This window comes from Chenopodium quinoa, unplaced genomic scaffold, assembly GCF_001683475.1.
Source record: "Chenopodium quinoa cultivar QQ74 unplaced genomic scaffold, ASM168347v1, whole genome shotgun sequence".
Classification (NCBI taxonomy): domain Eukaryota; kingdom Viridiplantae; phylum Streptophyta; class Magnoliopsida; order Caryophyllales; family Amaranthaceae; genus Chenopodium; species Chenopodium quinoa.
Genome location: NW_018742914.1, coordinates 6,821,811 through 6,849,778, shown reverse-complemented (window position 1 = coordinate 6,849,778; position 27,968 = coordinate 6,821,811). Strand labels below are relative to the sequence as shown.

At 37.8% G+C, this 27,968-nt stretch overlaps 1 protein-coding gene across 3 annotated transcripts; it reads left to right on the top strand.

Annotated features, from left to right (window-relative positions):
* The first annotated feature begins 9,975 nt into the window (after window positions 1–9,975).
* Window positions 9,976–27,355, top strand: LOC110728074 (TATA box-binding protein-associated factor RNA polymerase I subunit B-like). Of its 3 annotated transcripts, XM_021907693.1 has the most exons (10): window positions 9,976–10,830; window positions 11,412–12,233; window positions 12,373–12,500; window positions 13,885–15,928; window positions 16,031–16,107; window positions 16,277–16,348; window positions 17,151–17,193; window positions 17,715–17,798; window positions 24,035–24,507; window positions 25,263–27,355. In XM_021907693.1, the coding sequence occupies exons 1-4, from the start codon at window positions 10,320–10,322 to the stop codon at window positions 14,503–14,505; spliced, it is 2,082 nt and encodes a 693-aa protein (XP_021763385.1). In that variant the 5' UTR covers window positions 9,976–10,319; the 3' UTR covers window positions 14,506–15,928; window positions 16,031–16,107; window positions 16,277–16,348; window positions 17,151–17,193; window positions 17,715–17,798; window positions 24,035–24,507; window positions 25,263–27,355. The 3 variants fall into 3 exon arrangements, with proteins under 3 accessions (XP_021763385.1, XP_021763387.1, XP_021763386.1); XM_021907695.1 differs by lacking the exon at window positions 24,035–24,507; XM_021907694.1 differs by lacking the exon at window positions 25,263–27,355 and having other exon boundaries at window positions 24,035–24,980.
* Window positions 27,356–27,968: the final 613 nt, after the last annotated feature.

Here is a 27,968-nt window from a genome sequence, read left to right as displayed (position 1 = left end):
ACAAATTGGAACCATAAAGGCCCTTATTTAAAACCAATCCAATAATCAAAATCCAAAACATAAATGAATAGCAAATCATAAATGAGTTCAGCACAAGAATCGAATACTCTCAATCACACCAATCCCTTGACAATGCGTATGACAAATCTCGAACTTCACATCATCAAGCTAACCTGTGCGATACTGCTCCCCAATAATACAAGTATAATAATTGGATCATCACAGGGTCATTAAAAGGCGAAGGCCATGACCAAAGAAAACACACATAAAAGCACGCAATCAGTAAAGCTAAGTACATACAAGGTACAACGCACAAAACCTAGCATGCTCAACTAATTAAATTAAATAAACATACAACGTGAATTCATTAATCAAGACTCCACACTTAAATAATTCAATTGACTCAACATACTTACTAACCAATTCCAAACACTTGACCTTTATATTATTTAATTAATTTAATTTGGAGTAAGCAATAGACGAGGTTGTCCAATCCACCAAATCATTTTGGTCCCAAATGACCATTTAAAATAAAGTTTAGTGCGATGTAAGAATGGGCGCGACTCCATTCTCACAAAATTAGTCTAGGATCCCATCTAACTTTCATTGTAAAATAAAATGTAATTACCAAGAGAAGAGGACATGTTGATCAAACAAGCCTCGAAAAGCCATGGGCTACCACCGTGTCCCCAACCCATAATTGTCAATACTCTAGAAGTGCACGCTTTCAAGAGTTTTATTGCTCATCCACGTTTCACTTCACGTGATTACAATTTTAATTAATAGCCGACTCATTCAAGAAGACCATACATAACAATCATACCTCAATTCACTTTTAATCTTATTTAGGAAAATGGTGATCACATCACAAGTTGACCTTTAATTCCATTAAACTTCCAAATTATCTAAAATTGTTGAACATAGTCAAACCACCTAGCCATTCGGCTTAATCCACCTTTACTCAACATACTAACAAGTCATGATTGAATAATAAATAAAATAAATAACAACCTTGTGGAATAATTAATAAATTCATTCCACTTAAATAATTCAATTCCAATCCTTTAATAATCCAAATGTGGTTAACAAACCAATTTAAAAAAATTATGCTTGTATCAACTAACATTCCATACAAACAATTAATTAAATATAATTCAACATGTTTGCATCCATGATTCCATACAAACATAATCAATTCACCAAAACATGTCTCATAAACATAAGCACATGAATTAATTCAATGTATAACCAAACAATTTCCATACAAGTGTTCCCTAAACATGAAACTAAGTTCATTCCTTTTGGTACCTAAACATGATACTCCGACTATTTACAACGAAGTAGACATGTACGTACCTCGTATAAACAATCCTTTGTGCCACTTTTAATTACTTAAAAGTCTCTATGTAATAATCACTTCCTAGAAAACAACCAACAATAATAAATTAATACTTAACCAAATTTCCAGCAATATAAATTAGATTAAAAGCTCTTAAAACTTCCTTAAAAACATGTTTTTATGCTTAATTAATCAATAGAAATACACAATAGGAACAAAAGCCCCAAATTAATTGATCATAAGAACCCTAAAATCCCAATTTCAATAAATTAAGACCCTAGGTTTATAATTCATAAAATCTGAAATTTATAACATAATTAAAATCTGAAATTATTAGTTTAAAACATCAAAAATATGATTTTGATACTAAAAATATAATCTTTATACTACAAAATCAAAACCCAAAACAAATTAATAATAAACAAGATAGTAGAACAAAAATAAAAGGAGGAGGAAAGGGGGCAGCCACGGTGGGCCACGGCTGGGCCGCTTGGTGGGTCGCCGGCGGTGATCGGCGACCGGCGGTGGTGGGCAGCAGGTGGTAGCTTGGGCGGCAACAATGGGAAGCAGTGAACTATGCTCACATGAAGAAAGAAAAGAAAAGAAAGAAAGAAAGAAAAAGAAAAAAAAAAAAAAGAAAAGGAAAAAGAAAAGAAGAAAAAAGGAAAAAGGAAAAAAAAGGAAAAATAAAGAAATAAAATAAAGAGAAGAGAAAGTAGACTAACCTTTTGTGTGGGGACAATTTTTGGGGATATATGGGGTATTTATAGGAGAGAGAGTGGTGTAGGTAAGTAGTAAGATTGGGCCTTATAAAATTAATGGGTCAATTAAGTAAGTAAAGTGAGGTTGACTTTGATAGTTTGGACATGAATTATAGAATTAAGGTACATATAATAATTTGTACCAAAATCATTTTCGACCCAAATTAAAAGTTGAAACTTTTGAAATTAAATTCCGGAAAAATACAAATAAATATAATAAATAAAATATAATATCATTTATAATATATTTAAAAAAAAACGGGAGATTACAATATCTACTGGCTACTGCCCATTTATTCATAATTCATTTAATAGTTAACAATACAACAAATGAACAAAAGTTAAAAAAAAAACAATTAACAATCAACATATTAACAATTGAGAAATTGAAAACTTAAAATCTCAAAAACAGATTGAAAAAAACAGATTAACACTTAAATACTTTTTTTTTTTTGAAGGAAATTAACACTTAAATACTTAATAGAAAACAAATTAACAATCTACAATATAAAATTTTAAACAAGTACAAATGAACAAATTAAAATACTTAAGAAATTGAAAGAAAAAAAAAGGAGAAGTGAGAAAAGATAGAGAAAGAAAGTTACCAGAAAAAAGTGAGAAAGAAAGTTAGGGTTTTAGCTTTTAGTTTTGTCTATGAGAATTGAGAAGATAAAGTGAACAAAATTTCTAGAGAGAACGAAAGTCATAGAGGAAAAAAAGGAGAAAATTAAAAAGAAAAAAAAAGTTAAAAAAAAAACTTTAAAATCGCTTCCCGTGAGAGTCGAAACCTAGAACTATTGTCCACCTTCAGCTTTACTTATCCAACTGAGCTCGCGTGTGACATGGTATAAGTTTGTTTCAGATATTTTATATATAGTTTTTCTGTTTTTTTTTTTAAAATACATTCCTATTTTTTTTTTCCCGGATCTAACGGGGTTCAGTTGAACCCCGGTTGGATCCGCCACTGGTTGTAATGTGTTTGGCTACTTTAAGAGCTTATTTGAGGTACGTACGCGTACTCAGAAATTTATTAAGCATGTAGAAACATGCTAGGAATTTATTTAATTGATTCCAAGAAGTGTCATGCTAGGAATTGGTTGGAATGGTAGAATTGAAATGAGATTGGTGATTGGAGCTGAATTGATTAAATTAAGAATGGTTTTGGTGAATTATTTGTGAAGCATGATTGGTTGAAATAAATTATTTATTGGATTTGGTGGTATTGGAAAATTCTCATTGAACCATATTTTTTATTTTAGCATGTTTGAAGGTTTGTTTAATTAAACTAAATGTTTAAATTGGTTTAGGATATTGAAAAGGAATTTTATTATAGTTCATATAATTTTTATTGATGCTTTAAGCATGAAGAAGAAGCTATTTAAGTGTCTTTGTACATGATGAATAAATTATATTTTGGTGCCTTAGTGCACTTAAGGTGTTTTTAACACCGCGAGATAGGATTTGTGGCGCTTTATGCGTTTAAGGTGTCATTGACACCGACATAAAATTAAAAAGGGTTCGACATTAAATATTATGTGGTCACTAATTATTCAAAAATTAAATTGGTATGTTTGATTGTTTGAAAAATTATTGTTGATTGAATGATTATCGTTTGAGAGTCATCACCAAGTCTAATAATCTATAAATAACGTAAAGTAAAAGAGATTACCCACCAAAAATCTTGGAACGTATATACCTTGAGTATAAACATATGGGGTGAGTTATGGGGTTTTATATTTAACCATAACTTCTACTGGAGTACAGGGCGCTGTACTTTGCTGAATGTGTGTTTTGTGTGTTTGTTGGCCTTGTCTTTATCTTGCACCTATGATGGCCCATTTTAATGGAGAGTAGTGGAAACAAGTAAAGAGAAGCTTTTCAGGTGATTGAAGCATATTCATGACGGGGCATGAGTGAAGAGCGAATCATGCTAGGTTCTATTAGTTTATGATGTGTTATTGCTTTGATTATTTTATGATATTATTATTCATGAGACTAACGCAAAATTTTGAAGTTGGTTTGGTTTTAATAAGGGCCTACAATGGTTCCAAGTTGTAGGATGATTTTATTTTACTTCGTTTGACTTTGGTTTTGACTTTACTTTCGTTGGTTGACTTTTCAAGTTGACTTGCTTTAAATGGTTTTGAAATTAGGCTTTCGCTGTGTGTCTTTGATAGTTGCCTTAGGCGTTTTCACGGTGGCGATAATATCTTAGATATTCCTATTTAAAGTTTTAAACAGGGCAAAACAGGTATTTTAAAAAAAAGGAATTTATAAGGTGTTACAGTTTCCATGTAAGTCTCGGTTCCAACTAGAACCTATGTTGACAAATTAATATCCTCCCCCTTATTATGTTCTTCCCTTTCCTGATTTTGCTCATTTAAGATCGAAATCTTGAACCCCCTTGGTCAACATGTTGACTTTTCCCTCCATGTTGGGCTTTCCCTGGAGGTGCTTTCTCCACTGCTTTTTTGGGATTTGTTAAACATCGCCCACAAATTACTACATAAAGCCCACAAAATTAATATGATTTGACAGTTTTGCCCCTTTGTCAATTTTCTCTGAAAACGAAAATTTCACTCACCGAAAAATGTGGAGTCGTACGGGGACGCCGGGGGAGGCCGGAGATCCGGGGGACGACGAATGTCATCGGAAAAGATGGCTGGCGTCCGGAGGAGCCGCCACCACCGTGGCACTGGCGCCTGGCCGGGACGCCGCCACCATGGCGGTGGCGCCTAGCCAGGACGCTTGTACCATGGTTGAGGCTTCCAGGCCAGGCGCCATAACCATGGTATTGGCGTCCCGGCTAAGCGCCACCACCATGGTGGCGGCGTCCCGGCCAGGCGCCGGTTCCAGGGTGGTGGTCCGGCCATTTTTTTTTTTTTTTTTTTTTTACATTTAACTTGCTTAAAATTCAAAATAAAAAATTTTCTCAATTACCAAAAAAAAAACAAAATATTAAAAAAAAACTAGAAATATTTTTTTCTCAATTTCCAACAAAAAAAAAACACAATATTACACAAAAAAAAGAAAACAAAAAATTATCAATTTCCAACAAAAAAAAACATTTTAGATTGTTCTTTTAGCTTCCAACTTAAACATATTATCATTGCTGTTTTTAAATTTTGATATAACCGTTCGTGGATCCGCGCAACTTACCCATGCAACATATAGAATGCAGTTAGCAATACAGTATAAAAGATTAATGTTCTCATTAAAAGAGCAACGTACAAATAAGTTTACAAATAAAGAATGTAAACATGAAAAACTAAAATGCAGCTAGGGTGTTCCATTCGTGGATCCGGTCATGATATAGCGCATCCCAACCCTCTACGCTCGCTGTGCGAATGTTGTACCACCGAGGTATAATCGGTGGCACTGGAAAATCGGATGACATGTCTAGTCGGATGAAATGTCTGTATGACGACCCAAGAAACGTAATAGCTAGCTCTCTGACCGGTGTGGTGACAGTTTCACGCGACCGCCAAGGGAGAACCGTGGTACAAGGATAATAAGCTTGACTATGCACTCCCAGGCCGAAATGCATGACTGCGCATTTGTAAATGTTTGCAACGGCAAACAGATCTAGGGGCGCGTCAAAATAATGATTTTGGCCGCAAGGTCCACCTCCCCACCGGATACGCCGCAGAGCGCCATCCAAGTCATCCTGGTACACATGACGATAAACATTTCGGTTAGAGGCAATTTCGCTGTACATCAACTGACGCACCAAACCGTAGTTGTCTTCGCCCATTTGAAAAACATCAGCCACAACCCGGAATCCGCAGTTACCATCTCCGACTACATCATTCCACCCTTCCAAGTACGACATGATGATCGCAGGTATCCTTTCCTTGTACGGAAACTGATCAACATCGTTTCTTCCTATTCACCATATAATTATAGACAGTTAAGAAGGCAGGAGTAACACTTTAAAACTATGTGGAATGTAAACAACCAAAACGTACCAGTTCTCTGGGGCATATTCACAGACGATGAAGATTGACTACGACTAGATGACGATGTCCGACCACGAGCACGACCACGACCAAGACCACGGATATACTCAAACGCACTCCTGTTCCGCCGTTGTCGACCTCGAGGACGGTCAACTCCTTCGGGTTCCTCATAATCTAAGGTAGACGTGTGGAACATGTCATGAAGTACATGAGTAGCGTCACGAATAATAGAAGGATGGCTGGAGGACACTCGGTCGTACATCGAACGAAACTGCTCCAACTCCTCCTGTTCACGGTCGGCCGTTTGAGTGTCTGCATGCTCACCAATAACAAGCGTCCTCCAGAATGAATGGACCTGATCAACATATAACGACGCCCTTTCTTCTGTAATAACGCGGTGAATGGTGCATGCGCAAGGTAATCCATGAGTTACTGAAATAGCACACCCACACCGAGCATACACTTCGTCAGCCAAGTCCCTCATCCTGTTCAGCTCAGTGAGAATCAACCCCAAGCAATAGTGCGACACACGACCATGGAGAATCTTAAATATAAAATGGCTATACATCGTACCATGTCGTCGTCTGGAGTCCTCTAGAGAGTTCCTGATGTCGTTCTTCTGAGTTTCAATTGACTTGTTAAGTCTATCGAACAGTGTATCCAAAGCAGCGGTCGATGAATCAATCCAGTCCTTGGTAGCTCTATGAGCGCTCTCAACTCTACATGTTGTAGTGTTCCCAAAATGAAGTACCTGGTTTGTCCAATATTTGACAAACTTTTCCCTGTGAGGGATCCATTGCTGCATCACATAGTCCACCAGTGCCGGACACCACTGGTACGAATCCCTGAAGTTAGCCAATGCTCGCTCATACGCTTCCTCTGTGGTAGCCTGTAGGATCTTCCGCCACTTACCATTCACCAATCTCTCTGCCATTTCCAAATTCTTGTTGAAAAGGTTGTAGGCTTTCACTTTCACGCAGTTGTTGATGTGCCATGTGCACAATAAGTGGTTCGATTCTGGAAACAGCTCTACTATGGGGGCAAAGAGACCTCCCTCACAGTCGCTGACGATGGCTGCTGGATGAACATTAGGCCCGATGTAGTTTCTCAGCTTCTCCAACACCCAATAATAACTTGGAGCCGTCTCATCCTTGATGATTGCATGACCAATCAGAAAGTTCTGGTTCGTTGGAGTCATCCCCATGATCTCAACCAGTGGGAACTTGTACTTGTTTGTCTTGTACGTTGAGTCGATCAAAATCACAAATGGCCAAGACTTGATCATATCAGCACAATCAGGATGCACAAGGAAAAGATGAGTCACCTCCGCTGTATCTTCATCAGAATCAAACCAGAACAGGTAACCACGTGATTGTGCCTGGTGTAGCAGCTGCTGTATAGGGTTCCTTCCCTCTGACCGTTCAAACCTGAGTTGCTGTCTGACGTTGTAGATGTGTCTTCGGTTTGGATGGTCTTCTGGAAATTTCTCTAACACAGATGCTAATATTTTAGCAGGCTTCACTTGAGCATCACTCATTTCTTTCACAACTAGTTTCGCAGCAGGACTTAAGCCGCTCAGTTGTCGATGACCCTCTTCATATACTATCATCTCATGGTTGTGATACCCCCATTTAGAGTAACCAATCACTTCCCAACCGTCACGACTCCGTAGTTGTCGAACCTTTACTCTGAACTCACACCCACAACCTTTCCGCTTTGTATCAAACCGAGTGGCTGTACGAAAATCTCTTTCTTCTATTTTGCAATAACGGTCACATCTCAAAATGCGATCCATTCTACCATCCCGTTGAGATTTATGAGTTACTACTACCAAGCAAAATCCAGCTGCAATTGCAACCTGTTTTGCCCAATCAATCGCCTGTTGAGCTTCTTCGAATGGACCATCATGTCCAAATATCCCACTGTAATCATTTCCGTCTCCACCATATTCCTGCATCAATTATATATTACAATAAATACATTTAACGGATAATACATTTAATTTCTATATTTACACAGAATTAACACAAAAAAAAGCATAATTATATATAATCAAACTTAATTTTTATAAAAACCCAATTCGAATTTTCAAACTAAATTTAAAAATATACCATTTCGAATTTTCAAACTTAATTTTAAAAAAACCTATTTCGAATTTTCAAAATTAATTTAAAAAAAACCCATTTCGAATTTTTTTAAAAAATCATTTTCGATTTTTTTTTTCAAAAAAAAAAATAAATAAAAAACAACAACAAAATCAAAAAAGAAAAAAAAAATTAATTTATAAGGGTGGCGTCTGCCAGGGCTGCCACAGCCACTGGACTGGCGCCTGGCAGGGCCGCCTCAGCCAGTAGAGTGGCGCCTGGCCAGGACGCCAGTCTGGTGGTCTGGGCGTCTGGGCTGGACGCCACTCTGGTGGTTCTGGCGTCTGGCTTGGACGTTCAGGCTACGGTTTGGGCGTCCATCCTAGGCGCCGGAGCCACTCCGACGGTAAACCGTGAATTTTAACGGTGACTTACCTCGTTTTCCGTCGACGACGACGTACCTCCGGCGTCCCCCGCATCTCCGGCCTGCCCTCCGGTCTCCCCCGGCGAGCCAGTACGACTCCACATTTTTTAAACCGAGATTATTTCAATTTTAGAAAATGGGCATAATGGTCACACCAAATCATATTTGTGGGCTTTATATGGTAATTTGCGGGCGATGTTTAGCGTTTCACTTTTTTTTATCCTGCCTGGGTTTTCTTCTTCTCGGTGGAGGTTTTTTCACTAATATCCATGCACCATGCATAGTCTTGGACTTCAACTATAGACTTAACCACAATTGATGGATGCTCGTGAGACTGATTATGGACTTGTTCTTCAGCATTCGAATTGTTAGCTTTCTTAGGATAATTGTTGCCTTGGTGCCCAATTTTACCACAATCAAAGCAGATCATCTTCAAGCCCTCATATTAAATTCTCCAAACTTTTCCCTTCAACCAAAACTTAGATAAGCAAGAGTTTGCTCAAATTGAGTTCAACACTCAATCTTGTGAATTGCCCCCTTTGATCCAAAGTTGTGTTGTTATCTATTCGAATGACTTTTCCAATTTTGCTCCCTATTTTATGGAGCAATTCTTGATCAAAGTATTCAACTGTCAGATCACGCAGTCAGAAATCTAATTGGAGAATAATCGGGAATGAAATTAGGCACCCATTTTCGAATAGTGAGGTAGTTATCATCCAACAACCATGATCCTTGGGTGAGAACATGGTTATAACCCCTCAAATTAGAAAACCGAGCAATAAAGAAATCATGGCCAATATCAGTGAGTATTAACCCCCTATTAATTCCCATTTTTCCTTCAATATTTTCAAGAGAGATATGTAACCATTTTTGCTATCATGCATCTTAATGATTAGTGTATGCTGTCATGGTTTACGAATGCGCTTCTTTTCCTCCTTTGAAAGAAGGATTACATCCATGTCAGGTGGAGGTTCATCATCTGAAACCTCATCCTCTTCTCCCCTATCCAGGTGATGGGGAGATTTTCCATACAACTCAGTGTTGCGAACCATGTCTCTGAAGGACAAGGTCGATTGAACATTTCTTGAGGTGCTATCATTCTAGTTCAGGGGCAATTGGGGATTGTCGTGAGTATTCTCTTCAGGAGGTGGATCTTTATTGAAGATCAGATGAGTGATCTTTCTCTTTGGTTTTTTGTTTGAGCTTGTTAATTGGTCTCTTTCTTCAGTGGAATTTTCATGTGCATGGGTTTTTTCAGCCATGGCAGAGAAAAGCATCGAGAGAGAATTTTGCCGAATCGTTCTCACTACATGTAACTCATAGTAATATAAAAATATTTGTAACATTTTTAAGGTATGGAATAAAAATTAAGCATTTCAAAGTTTATATTCATGATTTCTAACAAACAAACCAGATTGGAGTTTCAAGGGTTTTAGACCACCAAAGACCATTTTTTAAAATTTCTCGACCTAGAGACCAAACTAATACTACATATCTTAGATACGGTCTAGTCTGGTCCGGTCTATTTTTCCGGTACTGGCGTACTCCGTATCAAAGGCAGCGAAAACAACACACAATAAACCCAAAACCCTGGTTTAAAAAAAAAAAAAACCCAGCTTTAATACTCAAATCAGACCAGAGTATTCATTCATTCATCATTTGGAATTCTGCAAATTGAAATTGTTTCTCCAGCATTTCAATTTGCAGAATTTGCATGGTTTTTTTAGGGTAATTTAGAAACCATCACCAACAATGGCGGCAACCGATTCAAGTAAATTGGAATGCAGCACTTGCGGCTACCTTGGTCTTTACATGGACGAAGACGATGGCCGCTTCTACTGCACCAACTGCAACTCCCAAGCCGCCGACATCATCGACAACGCCAACGCCGACGAAGATTTCATCGACAAAGGCACCCATGGCGGCGCCATCTACAACGCCGCACACAGACGCGCTGCCCCTGTTCCTGCCCCCGACACTGAACCCCACGAAACCCATCTGGGTCCCACTGAACCTTCCGATTTTGGGAAGACCCCTAAAAGGGGTGATTTCAGTGAAGAAGATTACTGCAATGCTATTCGTCAGAGATATGTTTTGGGTCTTCAGTTAATGCTTCAGTTTCAGTGTGAATCTCTTGTGCAGAATTTTGGTGTTACTCCTTTGATTTGTGGGATTGCTGCTTCTATTTGGTTGCGCTTTCTTGCTTCTACTCGGGTTTTTGACGATGATTGGGCTGATAAAACTATCATGGATTCTGAAACTGGTATAATAAATTTGTTACTATTTGTCAATTTTGTTGTTTTTTGTTTTGTTGATGATTTGGGTATGGTTGCATTGATTAATTTGTGATTATCTTATACTATTGACTTGTGCTGAATATAGTACAGTGATTGATTTAACAAGTATTGTTGCATTGGTTATTTTGAGAGTTTTATTGGTTATGGTTGTAATTTGTTATCTTGAGAATTCCATGTGCTACCAAATATAGTGTAGCAATCGATATATTGGTATGACTGCATTGGTTATCTTGAGAATGTCTTAGAATATTGACTTGTGCCCAAAGTAGTGTAGTGATTGATTTTTTGGGTGTGGTTGCATAAGTTAAATTGAGTATGGTTGCATAAGTGTCGATTAGTGCTGCTTGAGTAATTAGAGTTTTGGTTTTGCGGTTTGAATGTAGAGTAATTATATATGCTAGGTGGTATATCATGTATTATTAAGCTTAAGTTGAGACCAGTCTGTTTGAACCTTTGTTTTCTCAGGCACTTCAACATTTATCCATTTACTTCGTATTAGTTAGTCATTTGGCCTACGTATTCATGTAGAGGGGCTTGTTGTTTTCAGGTGAAAAGAGATTACAAGTCGGAAGCCATTGTAAAAAGGAGCCTCGAAATATGCTTAACGAACGTATGGTAGTCATATGGATTAAATCTTTGAAAAAAAGGATACCCTTATCATGCTCCTTGGCTGTTTCGTATTTGGCCTGTCATATTGCTAAAGAACCGGTTCTTCCAACCGATATTATAAAATGGTCTATTGAAGGGAAGCTTCCTTATTTTGGTGCTTTTCCTAAGATTGCTGAATCCATCATACAGATTGAGAAATACCATCAACATGCTTCGGTGGTATGTCCATTAAAAGCAAGTTCTATGTTTAAGCCTAAACAACTTCCTTTACAGAAGTTGGAGTCAATGGCAGCATCTATAGCTCAATCTGTAGGCCTGAATTTGCCCCCAGTCAACTTTTACCGAATAGCTTACCGTTATCTAAAGCAGTTATCTCTTCCTGTGGAAAAAATTCTTCCATATGCCTGCCGCATACAAGAGTGGTCAATGCCTCCTGATTTATGGTTGTCTGCAAGTGAGGAAAAGCTTCCGTCTCGTGTTTGTGTGATGTCAATACTGATTGTCACAATTAGGATTCTATATAATCTCAATGGTTTTGGCAAGTGGGAATCTACTTTGTCTCCTCCAATTGTCTCTTCAAAGGATGGTCAGGCAGCAAGTTTTGACAAGTCCAATGCAAAGAAGGGGGCTGAAGAAGCACCTACAAAATTGAGTGGAGAACCTGAGACAAATTTGTTGTCTGTTCATAAATTTGAATCTGATAGCACTGAGCTTTTGCGAAACCTTGAAAAGAAATACGATGATTTGGGTGATAAATTTGGTAATGTTGGAGCTCTTTTTTCAAATGAAAAAATATTCACTGCCCTAGCTATCTACTTCCAAATATGTATGTATGTTTTGTTGTGTTGTTTCCTTTGTTACTTTCTCATTGCCCTTTTATTATTCTCTCGAGTTGGCAGAATATTCCAAAGATTTACCAACCTATCTTCAGTATTGCAAGGATGTCGTATTTGCTGGTGTTGAGCCATTATACAAGGATCCTACTTTTATAGAAGAACTTTGGGATTTTTATGAGAAAAATCGAGAGGTACATTGATTATTTTTCCTGACAAGCCATAGCCTTTCTTTATCAAAATATATATATCTGCATTGGCTACTATCTTCGATTTACAGATTTCTATTATTTAGATAATAACTTGATTTATGCCTTCATGAAGTGGTTGGTGCTATGGCTTGAATACTTTGTCACTAACACTCCAATATCATGCCAAATCCTTCTTTTTCATTCATCCAACATCTAATTGATGGATACTTCTAAGAATTCAATTCTATGGAAAAATCTGAACAACATCGATTGAGCAGTTAATTCTCCTGGAGCTTAGTTTTTACATAGAGGAACATTTTACATGGAAGCACTGACTTCTTCACAGCAACATAGTGTATTTGGTGAAGTGCGAAACTCAGTGCAACAAAACAAGCTACTTGATCTAAATTCATCACTTCAGTCCTTTTTTGTCCTTCTGATTTTCTGAATTAATTCAATTAAATTAATAATAGCTCAATTACTTTGGTAGAATGAATGTGAATATTTCATTATAATACTCCCTTCAACTCTTTTTTATTTTTACAAAAGGGTTTGGTACAATTGTTCGCTTTAATATTGGTGAGGTATCCTATCAAATAATAAGGCAGGGTAAAGCATGTAATTGTTTGAATATTTTTAAATGGAAAGTGGTCAGTGGAGCATATGACATACTTTGAAAGAGAGATAAATTTGAGTAAATGTTTGTGCCCTTAAAGTATTTTGGGGAATTAAATAGGTGATTTTTACCCCCAAAAAGAAATTTGAAACAATATAGGATACCATTATTAAGTAACAACAACAACAACAACAACAATAACAATAACAGGGCCGTAGTCCCAAAATGATTTGGGGTTAGTTAAATAAAATGGGCAGAAAAAAAGAAATGGTTGTATAAAGTAAGAACAAAAAAAAGGGTATATACAAAGTAATACAAGAGTTCTAATGGACTGTTAAGTAAGTGTGAATAAATTGAGGGATGGAGGTGAGAGTAGCTATTATTTTACTAGTCAAAACAAACATGTTTTAAATGATTTATAAGTATTCTTGCAGAACGTGGTGCCTCTAGTCTATGATGTGTGTGCCACAATATTATGCTTTGGGCTTCGATTTGTTTGCCTATGCTTAAACATATATGGGAACAACTTGTAAGGTTGTCCAGATTTTCCAGTAGTTTAGAATTTGCTGTGATTTCTTGTTTTTGCCAACTCTTAAGTGGTAACTAGCATTAGTAACTCTTAGACGGTAGAAATTTAGTTTCTTTATTGAATTTAAGCACTTCTATTGTGATGAATATACTGAGAATATATTGTACATCTTTGTTCTTATTGTTGTATTTTTTTTTGAAAGAATCGTCGTATGTTTTTATTAACAAGGAAGTTCTCTTCAGGACATTAAAACATCTGGGAAGTTTGAATCTGGATCAAATCAGAAGAGGTCAAGGGACAATGATAAATTTTTCAGTACCCCATCAAAGGGCAGCAAGAAGCATAATGATAAAGAAATTTCCAGCTCTCCAGCAGCTGATAGTGGGTTTCAGTCTAACTATAACAGCCCCAACTGGGATCCAAGTGCTGATAATACTCAGCAAAGTTCACAAACATGTCAATTTCCAGCAACTATGGATAGAGATGAGTCTTCATCTCAAAATTTGGAAGATATAGCTCTTAAATATCTGAAAATAGATATGGAAGAACACCGTTTCTGTTACATACCACCAAGGGTGGAAGTCAAGAGACGCGACCACCTGCACTATTCACGGAAGAGGGGTGATGGTTCTTTAGGCTACGTTGCCCATGCTGATTACTATATCCTACTTAGAGCTTGTGCAAAAGTGGTCCAGGTTGATATTCGTATTATGCATATCGGTGTACTCAGTTTAGAAAGAAGATTGGGATGGATTGAAAAGTGGATTGATCATAGTTTGGTGGAAAAATGTTCTGGTGGCCCTGTTGAAAATGTGGATGATTCAGAAGATGAATCTGTTAATTTATCTAATATTAGTATATAATTTGTTGGTGGGAAAAATTGCTAGACTTTGGGGATCATCAGCTAATGAAGTCATCAGCAGTCGTTAGTGAGAGGTAGAGACAATTTTCCAGTGTTTGCTCACAAGAATGAATATCTAGAAGAGGCTTCCCAGTATGCGCAGTGAGATATCCCTGCTGTCTTTTACTATCCTAGTGTTGAAAAGGTGTGGTGAGGGTGGTTTTGTGCTGGTCAAGCTTGAAGAGAAACAGCTTCCAGCTGCAGATTGGTCAGGAGAATTTTCCAGAGCTGCTACAGTTGCAATGCGTTTTGGGGGGATAAATATCAGAGAACTGCATGAGTGCACTTTGAGATGGTCTTTTGTTATGTACAATTGTACAGCAGGCAGCAGAAGTGTGCAGATTTTCTATGATTATCATGAACTGTGCGAGGACACTGTGAGACAGTCTTTTGTTATGGTTCGGCTGGCTGTAAGCTATCTTGCAGCATACCAACATTACCAAGAGGCAGTAAGCATAAATGGTTCTGGTTCAGGATGGTGCAGACGGGGGCAGTGACTCTTGGTAGCCCCTTTCAGCATGTCAATCAAGGATAAACACTGATGATGTGTTCTAGGCTCATTGGATTTGTGGATAAGGGTTGTTTTCCGTAATCAAGAATGCTTGCAAGCTAGTGAAAGAGCAGTGAGAAGTCTTTGATTTTTGAGGCAAGAGTCATGGACTTGGGACTCTTGTTTTCGCAAGACATAGTGATATGCTGCAAGGCTTGCAACTAAACTTTCTGCTATACAATTATCTTCAAGTCATTAATATGCTCAAAGTGGTTAATTTTTTTTTAATTTTGTTTTAATTTTTTTTACTATTTTTTTTTGTTGGGGGGGGGTGTGGGGGAGGAAAGAGGTAAAGATCTTATTTGTTTTGTTCCTTGCTTTTCTATATTCATTGCGAGTAAACCAAATGTTTCAATTTCTATCTCATAGGAAGCCCTAACCCTTCATGTGTTTAGGTGGTTAGCAGTTTGACATCGATTATGGATGTAATTGCTTCTGTTTTCGTTTCTTTATCTATATCTATATATTACTATAAAGTGGAGTTTGGCAACGCTACTCTAACAAATTTTAATGAGTAATGTACAATAGATTTCTCTATGGTCATGCCTCATGCTTGCTTTTGATCTTTGTTTCTATATAAAAGAAAGCCTGCTTTGTTCTCAATATTGCCTCTTCTCCAACCTCTTATGTATATAGAGTTGGGATTTGTACTGTCAAATAGAAATTGCCCATGCTTAAGATTTAGCTTCTCCCTGTTCTCAATTGTAATATACTCCATATATGCATCACAACTAGTTTATTTGGTAAAATAGGGATGAGTGGTGGTGGTCGTTGTGCCTATGACTCTTCATCAGCATCCTTTGGGTTTCTTTTACACCAATGCACCATAATAAATGTGAGATTCACGCCTTCAGCATAAGTTTAGATTATTTAAATTTACTCATCTGGTGAAGAAATACACAAGTTTCTAATACAATATTCTGTTTTTAAACTGCAGATTTGGAAATATGCAAGTGAAAATTTAATTTTATTTAAAGCTAAAACATAGGTGATGTGATGCTTGACTGCATGAAGGTAATAGAGTATTTGAAATCTTGATTACTTGCTATTTTTGCTTATTGTACATCTTCCTAGAAGAATTGGTATTTGGCATTTCTTCTTTGATAATTTATAGCTTATAACCCTCATATAGGTTTTATTAGGCGTGTTCAATACTGTTTAATTTCTTCCATCTTTTATGAAGATTTGTAATCATCATCATCAAGTTACTCCATAGTGGATTGGTGGGTTTCCTCCCGGCACTCCGGCTCCCATGGTAAATTCGTTCTTATTTCTTTGCTTTACTTGCTTTCGTTCTTCGTTGTTGTTGATTGTCGTTAATCATAAACTTGCTAGCACATTCGATAATCCTTTCACGCAAAGGTAGTAAAGTAGATTTTAGTTTGGAAAATTTGAGTTCAATTTGTGCTTTTCATGTGTATTTTAGTTGAAAAGGTATCTTTTAATTTTTATGTTTTTCTAAATATATATTTGTTTTTAGTAATTCGGAGAACTCATACCCTTTTTCTTGTAAATTTTAGGTTCTAGGATTTTGGGAGAAAATAGATAGAAACTTGATTTAGGTTGTATAATTTGGATCATTGGTTGCAAATGTAGAAAAGTAGAATTAAGTTTGGAAAATTTGAGTTCAATTTGTACTTTTCATGTGACTTTTAGTTGAAAATATCAATTTAGTGTTGCTTTGATTGGGGAAGAGAAATTGTGTTTGTTGTTGGGAACTAAAATTTGCAATTCCCAAATTGGTTTCTGATTGGGAGTTTAAGTTTGTGATGCTTCAGAAACAGTTTGTTTCTAAAGGTTTTAGTTTTTCTAATTTCAATCTAGAGCTGTCCAACTCGGGGGAGTGCAAGTGTGTATATTTTTGGTCCCTTTTTTTTTTTTGGTTATCTGATTAATTTCATGAGATCTTTCTTCTAATATACTGCATCAATGTCCTGTAATAGTGTAATTACAGAACTTATGATAATTTTGGGGTTAGTGCATATCTTGAGAGATGTTTCTTGCTACATTTGGTAATTGACATTATTTTCTTTTGTTTTGTTGGTAATCTATGCTAGGTTTGTGTACCCAAAGGAGCCTGTCCGTTTTGCAAGTCATAAGGTAAATATGTTAGTATTAACTCAGTATATAGTATATTTATGCTCTTTACACTATCTCATGAGGCACCTTTTTGCAAATTGGTGTGATCACTAATAAAGTTTATGTTTTTTTTCCCAATTAATGATGCTTTGATTGTTTTTGGGTATCTTGATTCTGTTAAGGTTTATATAACAAGTTTTGACAATGTGATTCCTTTTTATTTGTACTTTAGAGTTTAGATTATTAACTTTCTGCCTATCTACTGTACTTTAGAGTTTAGATGTTGGGTCAATATTGGTGGTTTGTAGGACATTTGATTTTGTGAGCTTTGCATTGATTGAGATTGGTCTTTTTCCAAAAAAAAAAAAAAAAAAATCATCGTTTTTTTCTTTTTTTTTTAAAAAAAAAAAAATGTATGTTTTAATTTTAAATTTCACATTGCTCCAATTATCTCATTTATGTTTACCATTTTTCTACAAATATTTTGTTTTCTCATGAATCCCTCTGTTTTTGTTCCATATTAAGTGTTTGCTAATTTCTAGGTTTCAAATCCCCTACATTAAGATGCTTGGATGCAGTTGCCATTGAATTAGAAGAGGAAGTTGACTCTAATGGAAAGAATCAAGGTAGTGAAACAAACTCTTGAAATTTATTTGTTGTGTTAAATGCTTGCTTAAAAATTCAAAATTGACAATTAATATCCTCTTTTAGGCAAGAACTTATGTGCTAATTCCAATTTAAATGTTAGGGGCCGTTTGGTGGGGGGTATTCAACAAAGGGAATGGGAATCAACTACCATGAATCCCTTTGTTGAAGTTTGATAGACAAAATCAATCATTCCCTTTACCCCTCCCATTACCCCATTTTCCTCTATCTTCATTCCCCACCACCCCCAAGGGAATCACTCAAACCCCCAAATTCCTCTTCACCCAACTACCTTGACCAAATTTCTAACTACCTTGACCACTCTTAAAAACACCAACTGACTACCGACGCCACCACCTAGCCACCATCCAGCCACCCTAACACCACCAGAACCACCGCCTAGCCACCCTAACACCATCAGAACCACCACATATCCACCATCCACCCACCAGAACTACCAAGTGACCACCTGAACCACCGCTAACATCGTCGACGCCCCTGCCGCCACCATTCAGCCACCAACGAAACCACCTAAAACCAACATTCACCACCGAAACCACCCAAATCCACCCGGAAAAAACCCATCTTCCCCAAATTACCCAATTTCATTCGAATTTACCTTCAACCACCACGTTCACCACTCATTACCCACGAAATCACCACACCCACCATGAAAACCACCCCAAAAACCCTAACCATCTCAACAAAAAAAACTCATAAACAACCCCCAAACACCCAAAAAACAACATATGAAACTCTATTAACAATCAACCCAGTAGATCTATCAAACAAATCACTTAAAAAAGAGAGAGAAGAGGGACAACATCAACAATTAGAAGGAAAGGGGCGGCGGTGCGGTGGACGAGGGAGGGCGGCAGCGCGGTGGACGAGGGGAGTAGGTCGTCGGCAGGGAGGGGTGGGGACCGACGAAGTGGGTGGGGATCTCGGCGCCGCTGGGGGGAGGGGGTTGGAGTTGGTTGTTGGCAGTGAGTTGGTACTTCCATGTGAAGTTCCATTTCATTCCCTTTCTCCTTTGTGAACAAACAACCTATAATAAATAGGGGAGTTGCTTTCCATTCTCCCTCTTTCCCTTTCTCTTAGTCATTCCCTTTCCTCTTGGTGAACCAAACGGCCCCTTAGTATACTCATTTTATGATTCTTGATTCTTCTAAGGTGGAATATTGAACTTATAATACTCCCTCCGTTTCTTATTTCTTGCAACAAAGGGGGGTTGCACATTTCCCAAGTCAAAAGATTTTAGGGAATAAATCACGAGTAAAGAGCATGTGATTAACTTTAAAAAGGGAGGGAAGTAATAAGGGACCAACCTTTTTTTTTTTTTTTTTACTTTAACATGGCAGAATTGGGGGGGGGGGGGGTGTACTTTTCCCTCCCAGTTTTTCACCAAAATTTAAAATTTCTGTTTTCCTCCTTCAAATATTTCCCTCCTCTTGCTTTTTCCCCAAGCAAGAGAGGGTATAAATAGCAGTAGTTTTCAGCACAAAGTACAATTCATATTTGTTCATTACACCACCATTTTAAACTACCACCTAATGAATACATTTTAGCATTTAAATCAACAAAAGTTAGCACTAAAACAAGTTCAAAAACTACCATAAATACTCCCAGCCTACATCCTAACATCTAATTAGTGCTAAATTAGGGGCAGCGGCTTCATTTTGAAATCTTCAAAAATCAGGTTCCGTTTGAGTTGTCCAAAAAGTTGCATCCTCCACTTCATCACCATCGCCAGACCTAGTTCAGAATAAGGTAGTATCTGTTAATGGATATGGATATGGAAGATTTTTTTTCATTAGAACAGTTGCTAGGAGAAGAACAAGAAGTTTTATCAAGTAAATCATCACTGTCCAGTACAGATTAAGAGGATGAGTATGCTGCAGAATGGGCATACTCTCAGATTTTACAGAATCAGCACACAACCCAACAAGGAGAGAAGAGGAGGGACCTTACCATTGAACAAAAAAGGCAAATAGTGGATGTCATTCTGTTAAAAATGCAAGGAGGTGAGCTGCCAAAGGGTTTTTTATCACAACAAGCAAGACAACATGACATTCATAGATCTACAATTTCAAGATTGTATGCAGACATTAAGAAGCAAATGGCCCAGGGGAATGTCATTGATGTCAGATCAAAAAAATTGGGAAGGACTGGTCCAAAACCCAAAGAGTACTCTGATGAATGGTTGCAATCTGTCCCATTATACAAAATAATGCACTGAATGTTTCACATTCAACGATTCACAGATTAAGGAAGAAAGGAAGACTGGAAGAAAGGAAGACCGAAGACACATAAGCACAAACCATCCTGCATTGACATCCAATCATAAGGTGGCAAAGTTGAAATGGGTATTAAGTCACATAAACCCAATTCCAACTCAAGGGGACCCAAAGTTTGTTGACATGCAAGAAGTAATTCACATAGATGAAAAATGGTTTTACTTGAACCCTGAAACCAGAAAATTCTACCTCCTTCCAAAAGAGGAAGATCCTTACAAGTGTCAACAGTCAAAGAAGTTTAAGATCAAGGCCATGTTCATGGCTATGATAGGCAAACCAATTTATGCAAGAGATGAGACTCTAGTGCATGATGGAAAGTATGGTATATTTCCATTTGTGAAAAAAAGATGGCAAAGAAAAAAAAGCAAAAACAGAGAAGCTGGTACATTGGAAACTAAGGCTGTACAGAATGTCAACAAAGATGCAATAAGAGAAATGCTAATGGAGCACATCATCCCAAAAATACACCAACAATGGCCAGAGATTGTCCCTAAAAATGTCAAAATACAATGGGACAATGCAAGGCCTCATCAAATCCCTAAAGATGAAGAGTTTATTGCTGCTTGTCATGTTAATGGTTTTAATATAGAAATGGTGTATCAACCAGCTCAATCTCCTGACTTGAATGTCTTAGACCTAGGGTTGTTCAAAGTCATTCAATCCCTACTATATCAATCCTTCCCCACAACTTTGGATGACTTAATCAAAGAGGTGACCAATGCATACAATGCTTTTGAGGCTAAGGCAAAGAAGTACATATGGCTAACATTACAGTCAGTCATGATAAAGGTCTTGGAAAAGCAGGGAGGAAACAACTTCTCACCACCTCATATGAAGAAGAAGAAGCTTGAGAAGTTAGGTGTACTTCCTAAACATCTACATGTTCCTAAGCAGTTGATACATGAAGCTGTCAATTATCTAAACACCATGTTCATCCCAACAACAAATGCAGCAGAAGAAGAGCAACAAATGGAAGTTGATGCTGACTGAAGACAGAGAAATGCAAACACCCTTACAAGTATGTATGACTGCCACACATAACCTTCATAGTATTTTGCTGACCTAGGTAAGATTTAGTGTTTGTTATTTAAATGTTACTAGTATTTGTAGGTAATGTTTAGGTTATGTGTATTTTGATCAACTAAATGCAACACATGTAAGGCAGTCATGTTAAGTAAGGGCATTGTTATTTTGAAAACTGGGGTGTAAATGGTAAGCTGTTGGTTACTATGATATGAATGCATGAATTGAACAAATCAAAGATTGAATTACCATCAGCAAGGGTATGTGTATATCAATTAGTTCAGCTAGGGTTGTTACCTCAACACCAGGGCCATAAGGCCATTGATGGAGCAATGCTACCACTAGCAACTGTTATTCAAATGAGTCCCTTCATCACATGGCTCAATCTACTAAGGCTTAGTCACACAAAACCTAGGTTGGGACTCAAACAAAACATACATAGGTTGGGACTCAAACAAAACATACATAGGTTGGGACTCAAACAAAACATACATAGGTTGGGACTCTTCACACCAAAACTTCATAAGACAACAGAATAGCATGGAAATTAAATGAAGTGGGTAGTCAACACACCATCAGTCACAAAGGGGGGTTGCTCAAACACCGAGAAACATAGGTTATGTGTCCCAAAAGCCAGTCATTGTGCATAAGAGTGGGACTCTTAGTAGCATAAATTCACAAAGAACACAGTTTCACCAACAATATAAAAAAAGGCTTCATCATTCATCAACAGCCAATATCAAACCAGCCTTCAAGGCATCACAGAACAACCAAGACAGACAATACTAGCAAACCAAATACCATAACACAGAAAATAACAATCATGAAAATGTTAAACCAACTAAAACAGAGATTACCAGAAGCCATATTCACACAATAATGAAACAGGGACTCATAAATCAAGTAAAGCAGCAACAATAAAACAAATGGAGAAACACATAAACATGAATTGAGGAGAAGAAAGGTTATACGCTGCAGGGTTAATTGACAGAGAACCACTCAGGGTGCATATCCCTCAGAAAATCCATGTGATAATCCTCATCACAGAAAAGCTCCGGATCAACAGACAACCCAGAACAACCCAGAACTACCCAGATCTGACCCTTTTCATCCCTGAGAGGGACCCTTTCTTCTGCTGTTTGACAGACATAGACTCACCGCCTACCACCACCGCCTTAGAACGGGACTCCTTCACCTCCCCTTTGGAAGACCCAACAGCTTTCCCCTTCACAGATCCCTTGCCTTCAGTTTCCCCTTCCAAATCTGTCACCTCAATAGGGTTTTTTAGGGTTTTTTCGGCCAATTCAGACTGGACCCCACTCTCTTCATCAGAAAGTACATCAAGTTTCGCACCACGGCGAACCCTACAGGAGAGCGGCCTCATCCTAGCATGGCGCAAGGGTTTGATCTTCCCAGAACCCCTCTCACTGATGTATCGAGTCGCACTTGGAGGGAGGTCATCCTTGGGTGATTCAGGGGGAAGATTCTCAAAGCAAAACAAGCTAGGATCGGTTTTTTTCCAGAGGAACTCATATTGTTGCAAGAGGAAATACAGTAGATCTAGAAGGGGAGTAAGGTGGAAAGTTAGGAAGAGGGAGAAAGCGGCGAATCACAGCAAAAGAACTAGGGTTCCAAAAAAACAGGAGAGAGAAAGTTTCGAATTTAAAGGGAGATGAGAGAGACGAGGAAGCCATGGAGTTATTGCAGGTTGGTGAAAAAACTAGAGATGAATTGAATGAAGTGGTTGGGAAGATGAATAATTTTGTTCTTCAATTAGTTGGATAAAAATAGAGGGGAGATAAAAGGTTGATGATATTTTTGGTGGAAATGGTTAGTAGTTGATGATAAGTTAACAATGTGATTACAAATAAGTGAGGGTCATTTATCAAATAAATGATACATAAGCACGGGTAATACGGTAAATTTACCTTCAAAAATTTACTAAATAAGGAAAAAAAAACTTGTTGCAAGAAATGTGAACCATCCATAAATGGAAAATGTTGCAAGAAATAAGAAACGGAGGGAGTATAACAAGTGTCGTTATGAAAGATTGGGAAATTTTGGCAATCAATTCTAAATGCCAAATAATGATTTTTAGTAAAAAAAATTTAAATTAAAAACAAAGAGTTGGGGGGATATCATAAGGTCAGTTGACGTTTGTTTATTTTGCCTTAACTGATGTTAAAAAAGAGAAGGTTTGCATCAATTTTAATTATTGCTGACTCTGTACCCTGTAAAATATAGCACAATGAGTATGGAAGTTTAATAATTAAACTTACATGGTAAATTGGTTATGCAAGAAACTATTTCTTCATAATTTCTTGATAATGTAATAATTTCTTCATAATTTCTTATTTAGAAATTTAGTTATATCTTCGTGATTTGTTAATTGAACTCAAAGTCCGAAGAAGATCTAATATGAATTAAAAGTGTTGCCAAACTTGATTTGATGGATTTCTAAACCCCCACCGGTGTCCCTCCCCTTTGTGGTGTTAAAATTGTAGTAACGTTCTTGCCCCACCCCCATCCCCCTGGTAACTAATGGGAGTAGTTGATTTGAATTTCATTAGTTATTATGTTGCTTTTCTTTGCTTATACCGATGTCATCTCCCTGTGTGCAAGTGTGGTTTTGATAGTTTGATAGTGCAAGTGTAATCCAAAATATGTCTACTTCCTTATTATGCCTTTTGTGTTCCTTCTGAAGAATGTTTCTAAATATTCTTCAAAATCTTTTTGTTCCCACAAAGATTGAAGTAGTGAAGAGTATTTGATAGAACTGCTTGCTTTTATCTAAAGACTGCTAATTACTATTGTTAGACTTGATCAATGTCAATTTTGCAGCTTAATACTTATCTTACTAATAACTTTATGTGCTTTACACCTTATATGATTTCCAGTGTGATATATATATTCAGTGGGAGAAGAAAAGAGAATAGCTGCAATAGAGGGAAATTCAAGGGTTTCTGCAGCAACCCAGTAATGGTAGTGGTTGCGGTGGCAGGAGTTTCGTCATAGGGGATTGATCAATCAACTGGTTCATTTCCGAGTCCCTGCAGCATAATGGCCTGTGGTCTAGAGAGGATCCCCTTTCCTGGGCTTCCCTAGCTAGCCACTTGCACCAGGTAGAATAAGGGTGAACACTGACGCTGCAATCTTGGATGGAATAGGGACAGGATTGGGAGCAGTGTATCGAGATGATAGTGGCAAGGTTGTAGCTGGGGCTGTACGAAGAGAGAAAGTGGACAGTTCTGTGGAGTTGGTGGAAGCTTTGTCGGTGAGATTTGGGATCTTGGGGTTCACTCAGGTGGAACTTGAATGTGACGAAATAGATGTTGTGAGGAACTAAGGACGGTCAATCAATGAAAATATGGTAGGTTGGCAGGAAGCCTTGTGTCATGTTTGTTGAAGATATTTGCCTCGCTGTCGATGAATTTGTTACCTTCTCTTGTTATCACACTAAACGGAGTAGGAATACTTGTGCCCATCTTGCTGCTAGATTAGAGCCTTTGAATTGGTTGAAGCACGTTTCCGTTGACGCATATCCGCGGGGTGTTGTTGTTGGCAGGGTTCAACTTGCTGTATTATGTTCTTCAATGCTACCTAATTAGAGGGTGTTCTAATGTTAGATTGATTTGACCTTGTATCATCAAATGAATACTGATTAGGGGGGTTTCTAAGAATATTTTCTAGGGAAAAAAATTGAATTCTATTAGGGGGGTTTCTAAGAATATTAACATTTGAATCATCAAATGTGTTGGAATTGTGTGCAGAATCTCTTGCAGTCCGTATGCCTCTAATCTCTCCAATTTGTGAAGATGTAGCCCTTTGAATCTCACTTACATATTTTCCGTGATTGCTTCTCTTCTTCTATAGTTTGGAATGATATTTTTGCAAGGCTTTTTCAACCACCAAATTTTAATTTATCTCTTTTAAAATGCTGATTGGAAGGAGTGGTTATATTATGATTTGAGTTTAGACAAAAAATGGAAATTAATCTTTGTTACTGCCTTATGGCATCTGTGGTTACAAAGAAATTTGATGATTTTTGAGCAATAAACTACTAGTCCCTTATCCTTATTCACGAAATTTCTGGTTGATTTTTAATTTATTGAGGTTGTTTTCCAGGTTTCTAGTCAAAGTAACAATCCAAGGAATGATCAGATTGTGAACAAGAAATGGAGGAATGATCAGATTGTGAACAAGAAATGACAGGCACCCAAAGAAGGATTCTTCAAGATCAATACAGACGGTGCTTAGGTAAATAATTAAAAGCTCTGTTGATTCATGGTATGTTGGATTTTCCTGCAAGTATAGTGCTGTATCAACTCTTGCAGCAGAGCTCTATGCTATGAACCACGGTTTAGCCATAGCTGAGGACTTAAAGCTAAAGAAAATCGAGATTGAAACAGATGCAGAATCATTGAGGACAATGCTTCTAACTTCAGGCTCCAATCCACACCATAAATTAGCTGCTGCTGTGTATGATGTAGCACAGATTTTAAGGAAGTTTGAAGTGGCTATTGTGACTCACGTTCCAAGGAAAGAAATAAGTTAGCTCATAGCCTTGCGTTGTTTGGCAAAAATATGGCAGTGGGCTATAAGACACACTTCATAGTGCTTGAATGTGTTCAGTTCCTGTGTGAGGAAGATTTGGAAGGCATTGCAGCTGCTTCAGTCATCTAGTTTCTGCGATAGTTCCCCTCTTCTTGCTTTATGGAAGTTTCTTTTGGGTATGGGTTGTATGACTGTCAGTTTAGGTTGGTTGATTAGCTTTGTTTTATGATAGATCAGTGTGTTGGTCTGCTTTTGTTGTGCATCAATTTTGTCCCTTGTACAAAGTGGGATGCAGTTTGTAATTAAACTATGGCAGTTAGCCTATTAATCTGTCATCTCTTTTATTTTAGGAAATTTTGTCAAAAACCACCCGTTAAAAACACTTTTTTGCCAAAAACCACCCACTTAAAAATTTGTTGTCCAAGACCACCCAAATTAAAATTTTTGTTGTCAATGACCACCTGACTCAACATTCCGGCATTGACCATAAACTTCGGCGTTGACTTGGGGCACACGTGTGACTTGCACATGACTTTTAATGGCCACCCACCAGACCACATCACCACCATCACATACCGCATCACCACCATCTCAGACCCAACCACTGTCACAACCGCCACAACCACCCCAAAAACCCAGCGAAGTCCACGCCTGATTGGGCTGAATCCACCCCTTCACCCGAAACGAACCTAGAAAAACCCATCTACCTAGCCAAAAAACGCGCCCAACTCCAATCACGAAAAGTCGAAAACCCGACCACCTCCACCACCTAAATTTTTCCTTCTCTACCTCCACTAAAGTGTTGCATCGGAAATGATACTAGTACCTCAGTCAACCCAGACCAAATCACTCCAAGGACAACAGAATTAACCTTGATATTATCTTTTGCCCATTCACCTGCCAAATTCTTTGCTAGTGCCATGGCATTTGATATTGGATCTGTTAATGGGGCAGCAAAAGGTCCAAAAACCATTCGTTGCTAGTACGATGTTGCCTTGTCTTGAGGCCGTAAAGAGTGGATATGCAAGTTGAGATAAATTGTATACTGACGACGAAGACGAAGTGGGTATCATAGTAATTCGAGATCCAATGAGAAAGCCATTAAAGAAACAGAGATCGGAAAATCGCTGGTTGTTTTCCGACGAAGATGAAGTGGGTAAATAATTGCACATTGGAATAGGAAGACGACAAGGAGAAAGAAAGGTCGGAGGGAAGAAGTGTATTGGCCAAAAGGGTAGACGACGACGAGAGAGCAATTCAGAGAGAAGAAGTGAGCGCCGGTGACGGCTTTTAGGGGCTTAAATGAGGTGAAATGCGAGATGTGAGAGAAAGGGGGGTTCATTAGCTATCACATGCAAGTTACGTGGGGTAGGTCAATGCCGGAGTTTTGGGTCAACGCCGGAATATGGATTCAGGTGGCGTTTGACAACAAATTTTTAAAATTGGGTGGTCTTGGGCTACAAATTTTTAAGTGGGTGGTTTTTGACAAAAAAGTGTTTTTAACGGGTGGTTTTTGACAAAATTTCCTTTATTTTATTTTTTTTTTTAAAAAAAATCATCAAATGTGGCGGTGTATTCATATTTTACCTTACAATGAATTTAGCTTTAATCTCTTGCCTTACAATGAAAATAGAATAAAGTTTGGGGCATAATGGGAAATGTTCTAGCCTTGCTTGTATATTGAAACCATTGAAATACTAAAGGTTTTGAAACCATCCCAATACCCTTGTTGTGTGATCTCATAGGATCCATTCTAGAGGGCTTTGGACTATTTGACTAGCCCAAAGATCATTTATCATAATTTAGCAATAGATAATGACGAACCAAAAGAACGAACTTATTATCTCCATAAAGCGGAAAATACAAATTGATACCAGATATCTGTAGGAATTTATAGGTACTATAAAGCGGAAAATCATGAATCATATTCATAAACCACCTAATCCCAAGATCGCATGCATAACACACAAGACACATAATTACACCTTTGAAGCATGATCTCCACGAAACTAATCGACTGGCAAACCAGGGAGAGAATAAAGCCTTAAGCGTTGTTTTTTTAATTAGTCCGCGAGCTTCGAACGATCCATCCACCAATACTAGATTGGTCGAGTGAAAGGGAAAACCACGATCACCACCTTTAATGGACTAACCGACCACCACGAACCACCACCACCAAGAATCACCACAACCGGCGCCAAGGGAGGAGGAGGAGAGTGCCGTGAGAGAGAGAGATTTGAGGGGCTTGGTCTCGTGTTTTCTAACTCGGGTTTTGAT

What these genes read in the sequence shown, in the direction of transcription:
- LOC110728074 (XM_021907695.1), top strand. Translation starts at nt 10,320, where the DNA reads ATGGCGGCAACCGATTCAAGTAAATTGGAATGCAGCACTTGCGGCTAC. An exon ending in TATCATGGATTCTGAAACTG is followed by an intron (nt 10,831 to 11,411) that starts GTATAATAAATT and finishes TGTTGTTTTCAG; the next exon opens with GTGAAAAGAGATTACAAGTC. An exon ending in TTTATGAGAAAAATCGAGAG is followed by an intron (nt 12,501 to 13,884) that starts GTACATTGATTA and finishes AGTTCTCTTCAG; the next exon opens with GACATTAAAACATCTGGGAA.